Source organism: Notamacropus eugenii, chromosome 6 (genome assembly GCF_028372415.1).
Source record: "Notamacropus eugenii isolate mMacEug1 chromosome 6, mMacEug1.pri_v2, whole genome shotgun sequence".
NCBI lineage: Eukaryota > Metazoa > Chordata > Mammalia > Diprotodontia > Macropodidae > Notamacropus > Notamacropus eugenii.
Window position 1 is genome coordinate 281,747,156 of NC_092877.1, and position 14,184 is coordinate 281,761,339.

The following is a 14,184-nucleotide window of genomic DNA, read 5'->3' on the forward strand; positions in this document are numbered from 1 at the left end:
TTTTCAGGCTGTTTCCCTGTTTTGTGAAAGATTTGCTTTGCCTAAATATGACCATATAAATATGATTTTGATACTAATTTTATTTGTTATATGCTTTATTGGTTCCCATTCATGCCAAAATTGAATTTTTATTTTTCTTTACTTTATCCATTTCATTGACCCATATGAATTACTTTCTGTAGTCTATTAATACTTGCACTTTCACACACCTAAACATTAAAAAAAAATAGCTAAGTAATATATTGGATAGAGCACTGAGACTGGAATCAAACTGTCCTCAAATGCTTAACCAGTTTTGTGACACTTAAGCTGTCTGCTTTAAATTCCTCAATTGTAAAATAGGTATAATAATAGTACCTATTTCAATTGTTAGGAAGATTAAATGACATCATATTTGTAAAAGGCTTAGCACAGTGCCTGACATGTTGTATTTACTTAATATATGCTTGTTCCTTTCCTTTTCTCTTTCTCTAGACCACTTGCCTTTCTTCATTGAACTCCCATTTTACTATTGGTGAAACTAGATTTGGTTACTTTACCCTTTATGTACTTTAATACTGTAGTTTTTAAAAAAATTTATTTCTCACTTTTCATGATTGCCTGGAATAAATTTGCTCACATGCAGAGATTTGGAATACTTTATGGTTGTTTTCCATATTTTATGTTTCCCTGTTATATTGTGCATTGATTATTCTGATTTTTACTTTTGAGTTTTATTTGCGTCTTTTGTTTTAACAGCAGTCATTTCTGGATATAGTACCCTTTTCAACCTCTGTAAGACCCCATAAGACTCATGTGGTAAAAAGGGGAAAAATTTAAGTAAAATCAGCCAATATATTTATTACAGCATATATATTGGATTAAAAAAAATCTGTTTTGATGAGCAAACATATTTTTCATGGAACTATAGTTTTTGGATTTTAAGGACTACAAGTTCATATATTCAGAAATTAAATAGTCCCAGTCTTTTTGTGGATTATATATATACATATATATATGTATATATGTATATATGTATGTATATATATGTATATACATATGTACATATGTATACATATATATATTTTAAAGGACTTACTACTTTTGTTATTTTTGTAATGTCAAGAAGCGATCACTCAGCATAACTTTTAAAAATGTTTATTTTAAAGGGATGTCTCAAGAGAAGCCGACAAATATCACCACAGGAATTCATCCATGAACTCAAAATGGGCGTTGCGGATGAAAGACTTGTCACATGCTTAGAGTCCCTACGGGTGTCTTTGACCAGTAACCCTGTCAGGTAATTCACCTGCTATAAAACTATTATGGTAGGTAGAAGGATTTAAGAGATTCAGTGAGTTTATGATTTATTTTTCCCTGAGTATGCTTCCATCATACTATTTTCATTTTAGCAGTTCAGCTTCTGGCTGTTGAATCTGAGTTTGTGGTTCTTTTTCAGTCTGGTGAACCACTGTATCTGTTTGCTTTATTTTTGGAGGGTATGTGATGTCCTGTGGAATTAATTAATTGTGTGCGTGTGTGCGTGCGTGCGTGTGTGTGTGTGTGTAAGGCACACATGCTATTTGTAAACTGTGAATATTTGAGTGATAATATATTGTTGGGAGAATTTAGAAGAAGAAGAAAAGTATTTCTCCTTGTGTACTTTTTTCTTCTCCCCTTGATTTTTCTCTCTTCTATAATATATTTTTTTCATTACTTTTATTTTGGCTTCACTTCAGCCTCACTTGTCATTGGTTAGTGATACAAGTCATATTCTGGCTTACATTTGTAGTTATACATTGTCATCATCATCATCTAATAGCTAACATTTACATAGTGCTCTAAGGTTTACAAAATATTTACATTTTTTATGTCATGCATTCCTCACAACCTCTTTATGAGATAGGTGCTATTATTATCTCTCTTTTATAGATGAGAAAACTGAGGCTTAGAGAAGTTAAATAGTTTCCCAAGGTGTAAATGCAAGGAAGGTGGAATTTTTTGTTATTTTCTTTTTAGAGTTCAGTTTCCTAGGCTGTATTGCCAAGGCAATATTCACAGTACCAATGGTGACTATGAATATTCTGGCATTGCTCTGAATTGCAAAGGATAACAGATTCTACATATAGAAGGCAGAAGAAAAGCATTTGTTCAGACACCAGAAAGCCAAATCCCAACACCATAAAGCCAAATCCATCATAATAACCAAGAAATCAATACATATTATCATTGCAGGGGACAAAGTGATTCCCAAGCCTTCCCCCTTCCTGCTGGGGCCTTTCCACAAACATTCACAAGACTAGCTGTGTCTGCCTGTGCCCTTTCTCCTCTTCCTCTAACTGCTTTCACCAACTTCTTACCAGTTCTGTTCAACCCTTCCTGTTCTACCCTTCAGCAAGCTCCTCTCACCACCTGTGATATAGGCTTCCATGGGATTTAAGCAGGTCCCATGGGCCTATTAATGAATAGGAAAGATCTTCCCATTTTAATTACCATTACACAGGCTTATGCTAAATTGTGAACATCTGAAGGATTGATCTCCTTTGAACCCTGATAATTCAGAACTGTGCCGAGTCATATAGGTTTCCTGCCTACTGGCTCTGAACCAATCAGGGGCCGAGTCTTTGTTATGTATTCTGGGAGGTTGGCATTTTGGTCTGGGGGCTTGCTCATGAGAAGGACCTTTTGATTCCCTGGACAGGACTCTGAGTGGCTGTTTGTTAAGAGCCCCCTGATTACTCAGATGTTGGTGCTCCCTTGGTCTGTTGGTTTATGTTGGTGTTTTTATTACTTTATTGATACAGTTAGTGCCTTGTTGACTCTCTGTGCTAATTGCTCTGTATTTTCTATACTTACTTCTTTCTGCTTATCTGTAGTTAAAGTAAGATCGTTGACCCCTTTGAAGCTGTCTTTTCTTTAGAAAAGATCAAAGAACCTGTGCTAGCAGCCCACCCTTAGTGCCAGGGTGCTTGCTAATACACAGGGTGATAAAACAAGTGTTAGAAATAGAATATGAACTCAGGTTTTTCTGATTCTAAGCCTAACATTTTGTCCATTGCACCACTTAGGTCAGCTACTTGGGTTTCTATTCCAAACATATGCCTACAATGGAGAAGAGTATTTCATTGGTTCAGGAGAGAAACTGCCTGATGGCAAGCATTATCACCAAGCTTTCTCAAAGCAAATAAAAACAAATTTAAAAAAATCCACTGATAACAGCTTTTATTGCAGTGTTTTGGGGAAAATATATTTATAGGTGGCTTTCTTTTTTTCTCCCTTTTTCATCTTTCATTGGTCACAATGTCCATTGTCTTTTTTTGTGTGTAGAAAAACTGGATACACCATTAACTGAATACTTGCTATGTTGTAAAAACTATTTTAGACACATAAAGAAATAAGTTTTGAAAGACTGAATGCTGTCTAGAAAAAAAGTGAGGGGGGATGTTAAGAAAGTAACTAAAGCACTAAGAAAAATGTGTCAACATGAAATTTTTGATGGAGTACTAGAGAATCCTGGCTCAGACTTTCACTATCTGTGTTACCTAAGGCCAGTCATTCTGGGCTTGAATCCTTATATGTAAAATGAGGGGTTTGGATATATGGCCCAAGCTCCTTTGAACCCTAAATCTATGATACTATGACCAGAAAAATGATCCAAATAGTACATTAACTAAAGAGAAAAAAAATAAAACAGTGATGCTTCCTATGGGAAAAATAGGAAACATTTTGAGTCATCCTTGGAGGAACAAGAGGGATGATGCTAACAAGTACCTCTGCTTATACTTAGTTACAAGGATGCTGAGGTATTTAATTGTTATAATATAGTGGTTCACAGGGGGAATACACTATAGAAAAGTGGTACAGTGCTCCAGTATGGCAGCTAAAACTGAGAAACATGAAGCTGCACCTGTGGACCCCTGCCTTTTGGCAGGTCAGAAAAAAAAAATGATGTGGCAATTATGTGTAATTTAAGAAATTTCTCTTCAGAGAGAAATACTGGCGTTTTTTCTTTTGAGCATTTCTCCAAAGTTATTTTCCAACCAGAGGTTAGAAACTAGAAGGATGAGATTTTCATATTTTCCCTTGTTGCTTTATTTCATACAGCTATGTATTAACATATGTACATGTATCAACATATACACATGCATGAATATGTATTTATGCACATTCATATATGCACGTGTTAATACATGCATTTTGATACGTAGCTGTACTATATATATATGTATATATACACACACACATACGCACGTAGATAGGTAGATAGATGGATAGGTAAATGGATAGATAGATATAGATATAGATATTTCTTTTCTTGGGTCCCAAGGCTATGTACCAGTTAATATTGCTGCTGTATTAAGTAAATGCTTTACTTAAAGTAAATCCTTTTCCAGAAGAGCTTGGAATAAATAATATATGAATGAATAATGCACTGATTACATACTGTGTTTCATATCTCTTGCTGTCTTTACCGTATTATAGTTACCTTATTTTCCTTTTTATGAACCTTAAATATTGAAGTTGAACATTAAAGTTTAACTACATGGACCGTAAATACTTTGATTGTGAACTTAATATTACCAGTTAATATAAACATACAGTGATTTCTCCTAAGAATAAAGTATTTATTTTTTGTACATGATGGATCTGAGTACTTCAACTCAGTGTAGACTTCAGCTCAGCGTAGACTCAAATGTAAAACCTGAAAAGTTTTAGAGCTAAAACTTGTTTCTATTTATTTGTCTGAAACCATATAAGGTTAATATGATTATGGTTGGATTTTATTGGAATATTTACCAATCAACAGGTATCACTAAGTCATGCTTTTATTTCTAAATAAGAAACTTCATTTTAAAAATAAATATTTTGATTTTAAAAGAACCAAGAGGAAACCAAGGGAAATAATAATACTGCCAAGTTGCTCATATCACCTTCTAGAAAGATGAGTTTATTAGAGAAGGGCTAGGGAAACATAATATGCTATATAGAACACTCAGTTTTTATTCATCTAGTATAATTTTACCATTGGAATTTGATAGTAACTGTAAAGACAAAGTACTTCAATCTTGTTTTCAAGGCTATCTCAAAAAGTAGTCTGGTTATATTTATGAAAATCTTTAGATATTAATATAATCCTTGGCTAATATGTGATTTTTATAGGGAAAAATGCTATATTGCAGAATTTACTTCTGTGTTCATAGGTACTGGAATCTATTTCTTAAAACGTTTTTTGTGTGATTTCATTTAGAAAATTACTGTTTAAACTGAGATGGGGGTTTTTTGAGTAGAAAAAATTCTCTTAAGAATTTTACATTTTACAGCAACATGTCTGTGGTTGCCCTTTGTTTTTGAAGAGGACCAAAATGACATCACTGTGATAAAGTGAAGTTTCAGTGTGTCCAACATGGCTAATTAGGCCAATACGAGCTTGGAATGCTCTACCACAGGTTGGGCAGAGATAGTTCATGTGAATATTTGGGTTGGATACTCCAAATTTGTGCATCCTAGGTTTACTTTGTGATGTGTCTCAATTATGCTTTGCTCATGGAGCACAGTACCCTTTCTGTTGTGGGCACTCCATGCTGAGTGATTCTGTGCCAGTGTCTCCCATGTTGCACAGTCAAATCCAGAGTTCCTGAGAGAGACTTTGAGAGTGTCCTTGTATCACTTCTTCTGACCATCTGTGTTCTCCTGCCCCATGTGAGTTCTCCATAAAATAGTCTTTTTGGCAAGTGTACATTTAGCATTCGAACATTGTGAGCTTCCCATCAGAGTTGTGCTCTCTGAAGCATAGTTTGAATGCTTGACAGTTTAGCTTGAGCAGGGACTTCAGTGTCTGGTACCTTATCCAGCCAGGTGATCCTCAGAATCTTTCTAAGAGAGTTCCTGCCAGGCCTAGAGGCCTGGGGGCTACCCGAGTCTTACCTTACCTGTATCGCAGGTCTTCGGCTGGCCAAACCGGATAATCGTATGAGAGAAGAGACCTCCCAGAGTCGAACAAGGGTTAAGCTTTATTCAGGGTCCTGGTTACAAGTGCAGGGGGAATTCTTCCTTAGGAGGGAGCGAGGAATCTCCCAAGGAGGCAAAGATCTTATAATAAGAGATTGGAAGCAGAAGTGTAAGTGGGGAGAGAGGGGGAGGGGAGAGCGAAGAGAGGAAAAACGGAGCCTTCTGTCCTGTAACGACCCCTCCCGAGCTAAGAGCGCCTTCAGGCTTTCCTGATCCTAATTAAGCTCTCTGGCCGCATAGTTTGCACCTGAATACCGTGCCTGTTAGATAACAATAGGTGTGCCCAGATCCGGGACAGTCTCGAGGGTGGGGATGCTCCTCCCATCATGTTTCTCACGGGAAGAGGCGGAAATACACGAGATTGCTCGGTCTCACTCCTCGATTCCCTGGTGTATTATGGGGGGCCTCATGAGAACTCTAAGATTTAGAAGTTCCCACCTTTACCCGCCCGAGACTGTCCACATGGAATTGAGCTTCCACCCCCAACAAGTTCCAATGGAAGTGATTCAGTTTTCTGACATGGCTCTGGTAGACCATCCATGTTTCACAGGCATACAACAGTGAGGTCAGCACAATGGCTCTGTAGACCTTCAGTTTGACTAATACCTTTTCTCTCCCAAACTTTTCTTCTGAGCCTCCCAAATACTGAGCTAGCTCTGGCATTGTGTGCATCAACCTCATTGTCAGTGTGTACATCCTTAGAAAGTACACTACCAAGGTAAGTAAACTTATCCACAGCATTCAAAACTTCTCCATTTGTTGTAACCAATGGTTCCATGTATGAATGGTGTGGTGGTGGCTGATAGAGCACCTGTGTTTTCTTGGTGTTAATTATTAGGCCAAAATTAGCACAGGCAGCAGAGAATTGATCCATACTTTGTTCCATCTTAGCTTCAGAGGCTGCATCGAGTGCACAACCTGCAAACAGAAAGTCATACACAAATGCTCCCTCCACTTTGGTCTTGGCTTGTAGCCTTTTCAAATTGAAGAACTAACCATCAGTATGGTAGTTGACCTTGATGCCATGTTCATCTGCACTGAAAGCATTTGAAAACATGGCTGAAAACAAAAAGCACAAAGCCCTGTTTCACTCTGTTGGTGTCTGGGAAGGCACAAGAGCATTGTCTACTATCCAGAACCCAGGCAAACATACCAATATGAAATTGACGTATAATGCTGATGAATTTCTCTGTGCAATCACATTTTGTCATAATTTTCCATAAGCCCTCGTGACTAACAGTGTCAAAGGCCTTGGTCAGATCTGCAAACATTGTGTACAGACCTCTCTGTTCTACTTCTGGCATTTCTCCTGGAGTTGCTGGGCAAAGAACACCATATCGACTGTTCCTCTGCCCTTTCTGAGGACACACTGGCTCTCAGGTATATGAACATCATCCAAGTGAAGGATTAGCCTGTTAAGGAGAATTCTAGCAAGAATTTTGCTAGCAGTGACTACGAGAGAGACCCCACCCCGCTTTGAGATTGTTGCAGGACAATCTATTCCCTTTACCTTTATAGAAATGGGCAGTGGAGTCATCCTTGAACTCCTGGGGGATAGCCTCCTCTTGCCATATAACCTGGAAAATTTCAGTCAGCTTTTGTATGAGCAATGGTCCCTCTACTTTGTAAATCTCAGCTGAAATAGAATCAGCACCAGGTGGTTTGCCACATGAAAGGAGCCTAATATCCCTCAAAACCTCTTCTTCAGCTGGAAATTCAGCTAAGGAGGGATTGACTTCAACCTGAGGTAAATGGTCAATGGCCTCAGCATTGATTGATGATGGTCTCTTGAGAACACTGTGGAAGTGTTCAGCCCATCTCTCTAGGATCATGTTCTTATCGCTAATCAATGTGGCTCCATCAGCACTGAGTAGTTGTGATGAACTACTTATGTGATGGTTTTTAGTCCATAAATAGCTTTCAGGGAGTCATAAAAGTGCTTTAGATTATTACTATCAGGATAAAATTGAATTTCATCTGCCTTCTAATTGAGCCAGGAATCCTGCATCTCTCTAAGCTTTGCTTGTACTTGGCTTTGATGGAACCTAATGCTGCTTTCCTAGAGGTGGATGTACTTGTCCTGCTGGTAAATCCTGTGGAGTTCTCATTTTTCGTTTAGCAGTTTCTGAATTTCCCCATCATTTTCGTCAAACCAGTCTTGGTGTTTGACTCAAAAGAGCAAATGCAGTGCTATATACCAAATCTCTGAAAGCTGTCCATTCCTTTTCTGCTCCACTGATGCAAACTGTGTGTTGGCTCAACTTTTCCTCCAAGTTAGCAACAAATTGTTCATGCTCAGAGAAGAGCTCTAATTTGTTGACATAAATTCTTCTGGTAGTCATTTTGCCTTGGGGGCAGCATTTTTGATGAATGTGAATGTTTAGCTTGGAAAGGATAAGTCAAATGGAGCATAATTTGAATATGCAAACCTAAATAACTCAGGGAAATAGAGTCAAGAAATACTTCATAAAGAAGGAGATGCAGAGAGCTGAGAGGTGGAAAAGGAGATGTGCAGTCTGCACAATTTAATAAATATGAAAAATGGAATGTTGAATTGGGAAGAAGTGAGTAGGTAGGATGAAACTAGGTCATGAAATGTTTTAAATGCAAGACTGAGGAATTTGTATAGCAGTATCCTTAATAAAATATAGTTCCCAGAATGGAACATGATACTTCATACATAGTACAGCTAGCTTTGACAGCACATTACGATCACTTTCAGGTTCTGCAGTTCTGCTTCTCTGAATAACATCATTGTATTTTTATTGACTGTTGATTTTAGGGAATTGTAAGTGCACTGTGAGTTAGTATGTACTTTGATACTGTTACACAGAAGTATCATGTTAGTAATTCACCGAACTTTTGATTTACTAAAACCTTCAGATCTTTTTTCAATCAAACTGCTGCCTGGCTCTGGACCAAGAACCTGGGACTCGTTTAGAGTTGACAAGTGCTCTTTTACTTCTTGCTTAACTATATTTGACCTCAGTATCTGTGTTTGTTCCATCCTCCCTATAGTTCTTTTTAACAAAGTAGATGAAAGGATAATAGCAATAGAGTATATTGACCTTTTTAAACATCAACACTCTATATAAGTAAGAATTGTGATTAAGATTAATCATTATTCCCTGTGGTAGATATCCCTGTTCTTAGTACCAAATAGCTTTTTAATCATCCTTAGCATTTTTTTCTAAACCCCAATTCCCGTGAATTCTTGCTATATTATTATCCTGCCTTGTCTGTATAGCCTTGATTTGATTTTTTGGTATGTATGGTATGTATGTGTTGTATGTATGTATCTTACTTTATTGCACAGTTCTCTGTGAGATATCTCTAGATTGTTTCTTCCTTTTCTTGTTTAGGAGAAAGCCATAATGTAGATTTTTCAGAGTTAGAGATTACCAAGCTAATGGGGAAAGGAGACAAGGGATTATAGGCAGGTAGCAAGCACACCATTGAAATAACTGACCATAGGATTCAGGATAAATAGAGAGGAAAGTAAAGTTAGTATGTGGGTTAATGGACTGCAAGAATAATGGAGGGTATACAACAGTGGTGTCAAGCTAGAATAGAAATGAGAACCACTAAACTATATACAAGGACCCTTGTGGGTGCAGATTGACTTAGAAAACTATAGATTAACATTATTTATGCTTTATTATATTTTAATTTATTTTGTTAACTTCTACCTAACATTTTAATTTGGTTTGGGCCTCGCTGGGGAATGTCATGAGCCACATGGTGACCTACTTGCTGCATGTTTTGCCACCTCTGGTATAGGGGTTATAATGAGGAAAAAAAGCACATTTAGGAGAATTATGGGAGTGGGAAAAGATAGATCATTGTTAGGAGAGTTGCAATATTTGATAGTCCAACAGAACACATCAAGAAGACATATAAAGAGAAAGTCCATTCAAAATAACTACAGAATATCTAAAATACTTATGTGTTTGCCTACTAAGACTCACACAGGAACTGTATGACTGCAACTATGATATTTCCTATGAAAGTAAAAACAGAATTGTATCATTGAAGAATTTTTAATTGCTTATTGGTAGACTAAGCTAATATGATAAAAATAGTAATATTACCTAAATTAATTCAGTGCCATACTAACTACCAAAGAGAATTGTTTTATTGAGCTAGAATAAATTCATTTGAAGGGGGGAGAAATAGGAAGCTCAAAGGAAATAATGAATACAAGGGAGGAGTTAAGGAAACCTCAAAGCAGTAATCAAGAAAACGACATCAAGTACTGTCACTATTTGACAAAAATTGTTGGGAAATCTTGAAGAATGCAGAGATTAGGTTTAAACTAGCAGGTCAAGCTCCAAATGATACAAGACTTAGATATTAAAGATCATATAGTGAACAAATCATAAGAGCAAGGAAAAAACCACATTTTGCATCTTGATAGGGAAGAGTCCATAACTAACCAAGGGGTGCATTAGAGTCACAGAGGTTTTGCAACCTCTGATAACTCTAAAAATACCAAAGAGCTCATACGTATTATCACAGCCACAGTTAGATCTAAAAAATTAAATAAAAACAAAAAAATAGGAAACAAAATAAAACCAAAGAAATAACAGTGATCATAAGAAAAAAAAACCAAAACCTTTATTCTGTTGGAGGAGGCAAACTAGACACACGTGGCACCCTGTAGTAGGAGACCTGCTTTAGTGTGAGCAAATCTCAGTACATATACCAATGGCTGTGGAGTGAGCTGTTGATGAGAAGGAGGGTTAACAGCAACAATGAGAAGTTTCATTCATGACAGGACTTCATGACTGGAACGTGGGTACTGCAGGTGCTTGTCCAGTCTCAGAGACCATCTGGTGCTGGTGTGAAACAATTCTGGGGTTTTGCTGTGGTGCTGAGTTCATTCAGAAGATGAACTCAAAGGATTGTTGTTATGCCAAACTCAGAGCATAACTTGCTTTCTGGGCCTTGACTGTGGAAAAGAGGTTGTCTCGTAATAGTAGAAAGGGAGGGGTGGTCTTGGCACCAGGGATCCTGACAGTATTATAATATAATAATATATATTATATAATATAATACACAATAACATAACATATAATGTAACATATTATATATTAGATAATATTATATGTTGTAGTACATAATTATTAATAATTATATATAATATATTATTATATAAAATATGATTATAATAATACATATTATATAAAATTTAAAAATTGTTGCAGAAACAAAACAGATGCTGCTAAGATTAGAAGGGTAACAGCTATCATCCTATACCTCTGCATTTTTTTGTGGCTAACCTCCTTGAGAATGCCCGCTAAATTGGGTACCTCAACTTGTTCTCTGCTATCTAGTTTCCAGCCTTATCATTCAACTGAAACTGCTCTCTCCTAAGTTTAATTGTCAGATACAATGATCTTTTCTTCACATTCATGCTTCTTGATCTGTCTGTAGCCTTTGATATGCTCCATCACCTGTTTTCTTTGATACTTCTTTTCTCAGGGATTTCATGACACCACTCTCTCCTGGTTCTCCTACCTGTCTTCCTGTTCCTCAGTCTCCTTTGCTGGATCTTCTCTCTGTTTCGGCTTTTTGACTGTGAGTTATAGCCTCTAAGGTTCTTTCATAGATCCTCTTTTCTTCATCCTCTATATTATTTTGTGATTTCATTAGCTACCTTGGATTCGATTGTAATCTCTTTTTAGATAATTCTCAGATCTATTTATCTAACTGTAACCTTTTCCTGACTTTGCTTCTCAGATACCTCAAACTTGATGCCTCATAAATTTCTTAAACTCAGCATGTCCATAACTGAACTCTTATCTTCCCACTCCTTTACCCACCCAAACTTCCCTCTTCCAGACTTCACTATTCCCTTGGAGGGTACTATAATCTTTCATTTTTTAATTAATTTATTTGTTTTGTTTTCAACAATCACTTCCATAAATTTTCAATTTTCTCCCCCCTCTCCCACTCCCTTCCTGAAACAGCTTGCAATCTTATATGAGTTCTACACATTCATTCTTATTGGTCATGTTGCATAGAAGAATTAAAATGAATGGGAGAAGCCATGAGAAAAACCACAATACAACAAAACATAACAAAATAGAAAATAGTCTGCTTCATTCTGTGTTCTGATGCCACAGTTCTTTCTCTGGATGTGGATGGCATTTTGCATCAAGAATTTTTTGGAAATGTTTTAGGTCCTTTTATTGCTGTGAAGGGCTAAGTCTATTAGAAACAGTCCTTGCACACTGTGGCTGTTAACTACATATAATGTTCTCCTGGTTCTGCTCATTTCGCTGAGCATCAGTTCATATAAGTCTTTCCAGGTTTTTCTGAAGTCTGCCTGTTTGTCATTTCTTATAGCACAATAGTATTCTATTACATTCATTTACTACAAGTTGTTTAGCCATTCCCCTATTGATGGGCATCCCCTCAATTTCTCGTTCTTGAGCTGCTATAAATATTTTTGTACATATGGGTCTTTTCCCATTTTTATGATCTCTTCGGGATACAGACCTAGAAGTGGTATTGCTGGGTCAAAGGGTATGCACATTTTTATACCCCTTTGGGCATAGTTCTAGTTTGCTCTCCAGAAGGGTTGGATCAGCTCACAGTTCCACCAATAATGAATGTGTTCCAACTCTCCCACATCTTCTCCAACATTTATCGTCTTCCTGTTTTGTCATGTTAGCCAACCGGATAGATGTGATGCGGTACCTCAGAATTGTTTTGATTTGATTGATATCTAATCAATAGTGATTTAGAGCATTTCTTATGTGATTAGTTTTAATTTCTTCCTCTGAAAACTGCCTGTTCATATCCTTTGATTATTTATCAATTGATGAATGACTTGTATACTTGTAAATGTGACTCATTTCTCTACATATTTTAGAAATGAGGCCTTTATCACAGATACTTTTTGTAAAAATTCTTTCCCAGTTTTCTGCTTCCCTGCTAATCTTGGTTGCATTGGCTTTGTTTGTGCAAAAACTTTTCGATTTAATGTTATCAAAATTATCCATTTTGCATTTCACAGTGTTCTCTATCTCTTATTTGGTCACAGATTTCTCCATTCTCCTTAAATCTAAGAAGCTATTCCTTGCTCCCTTAATTTGTTTATAGTATCAGCCTTTATACCTAGATCATGTCCTATAATCTTCCTAGTTACCTAGGCTTGCAACCTAGGTGTCATCTTCAACTCCTTATTCTCTTTCACCTCCTATATCCATTCAGTTACCAAGTCCTGTTATTTCTACCTTCATAAAATCTCTAGTGTATGCCCCCTTCTCTCCTCCGACATTGCCACCACTATGGTACAGGCCCTCTGGTTTTTCTGCCTCAAGTCTCTCCACACTGCAATCCATCCTTCATTTAGCTGTTGATCTTCTTAAAGTATGTCTGATCATGTTAACATCACCCCACCCCCTCAATTTATTCAGTCTTCTTCATTGACTCCCTGTTCCAGGATCAAATACAAAATCCTCTATATGGTCTTTAAAGATCTTTATAATCTGGTCTCTTCCACCTTTTCAGTCTTCTCATACCTTTCCCCCAACTTTCAGCATTTTCACTGACTGTCCTCCATGTTTAGAATTTTCTTCCTTCTTATCTCCATATCCTGGCCTCCCTGGTTTCTCAGATGTCAAGAACAATTCTCATTCTGTAAGAAACCTTTCCTAGTCCTCCTTAATCTTAGTTCTTTCCCTCTATGGCTATCTTCGTTTGTCCTGTTTATTAGCTTGTTTTCATATGATTGTTTTCGTGTTGCCTCTCCTTTTCATTGTGAATTCCTTTAGGGAAGATGCTACTTTTTGCTTTCTTTGTATCCTCAGCAAATTACATTGCTTGGCACATAGTATGTGCTTAATAAAAACTTGACATGACTTAATTGAAAAAGCATCTCTTTAGCAAGTTTTTATGATAAAGGTCTTATTTCCTGCTGATTCAAATTTATAGAATAAGAGCCAATACCCAACTGATAAATTGTTAAAGGATACAGATGGGAAGATCTGAAAGGATGAAATCCAGTCTATCAATATGCATATGAAAATATGCTGTAAATCACAGATTGAGAAATGCCAAATAAAGTAACTCTGAAACTCTACTTTGCACCCATCAGATGGGCAAAAGTAACAAAAAGAAGAAATATTTGCAGGGCTGCTAGAAAATAGACACGTTAGCGTGCTTCTTGTCTGTGATATGAAATGG

The 14,184-nt window shown here is 36.8% G+C and overlaps 1 protein-coding gene across 5 annotated transcripts in view; it reads left to right on the top strand.

Annotated features, from left to right (window-relative positions):
* The window catches only part of DIAPH3 (diaphanous related formin 3), a 464,308-nt gene that overhangs the window by 110,462 nt on the left and 339,662 nt on the right, over window positions 1–14,184 (top strand). For all 5 annotated transcript variants that reach the window (XM_072617066.1, XM_072617067.1, XM_072617068.1 and 2 more), the window contains one exon: window positions 1,149–1,279. In XM_072617066.1, the coding sequence (XP_072473167.1) occupies window positions 1,149–1,279 (131 nt within the window). The remainder of the gene's footprint in view (window positions 1–1,148; window positions 1,280–14,184) is intronic.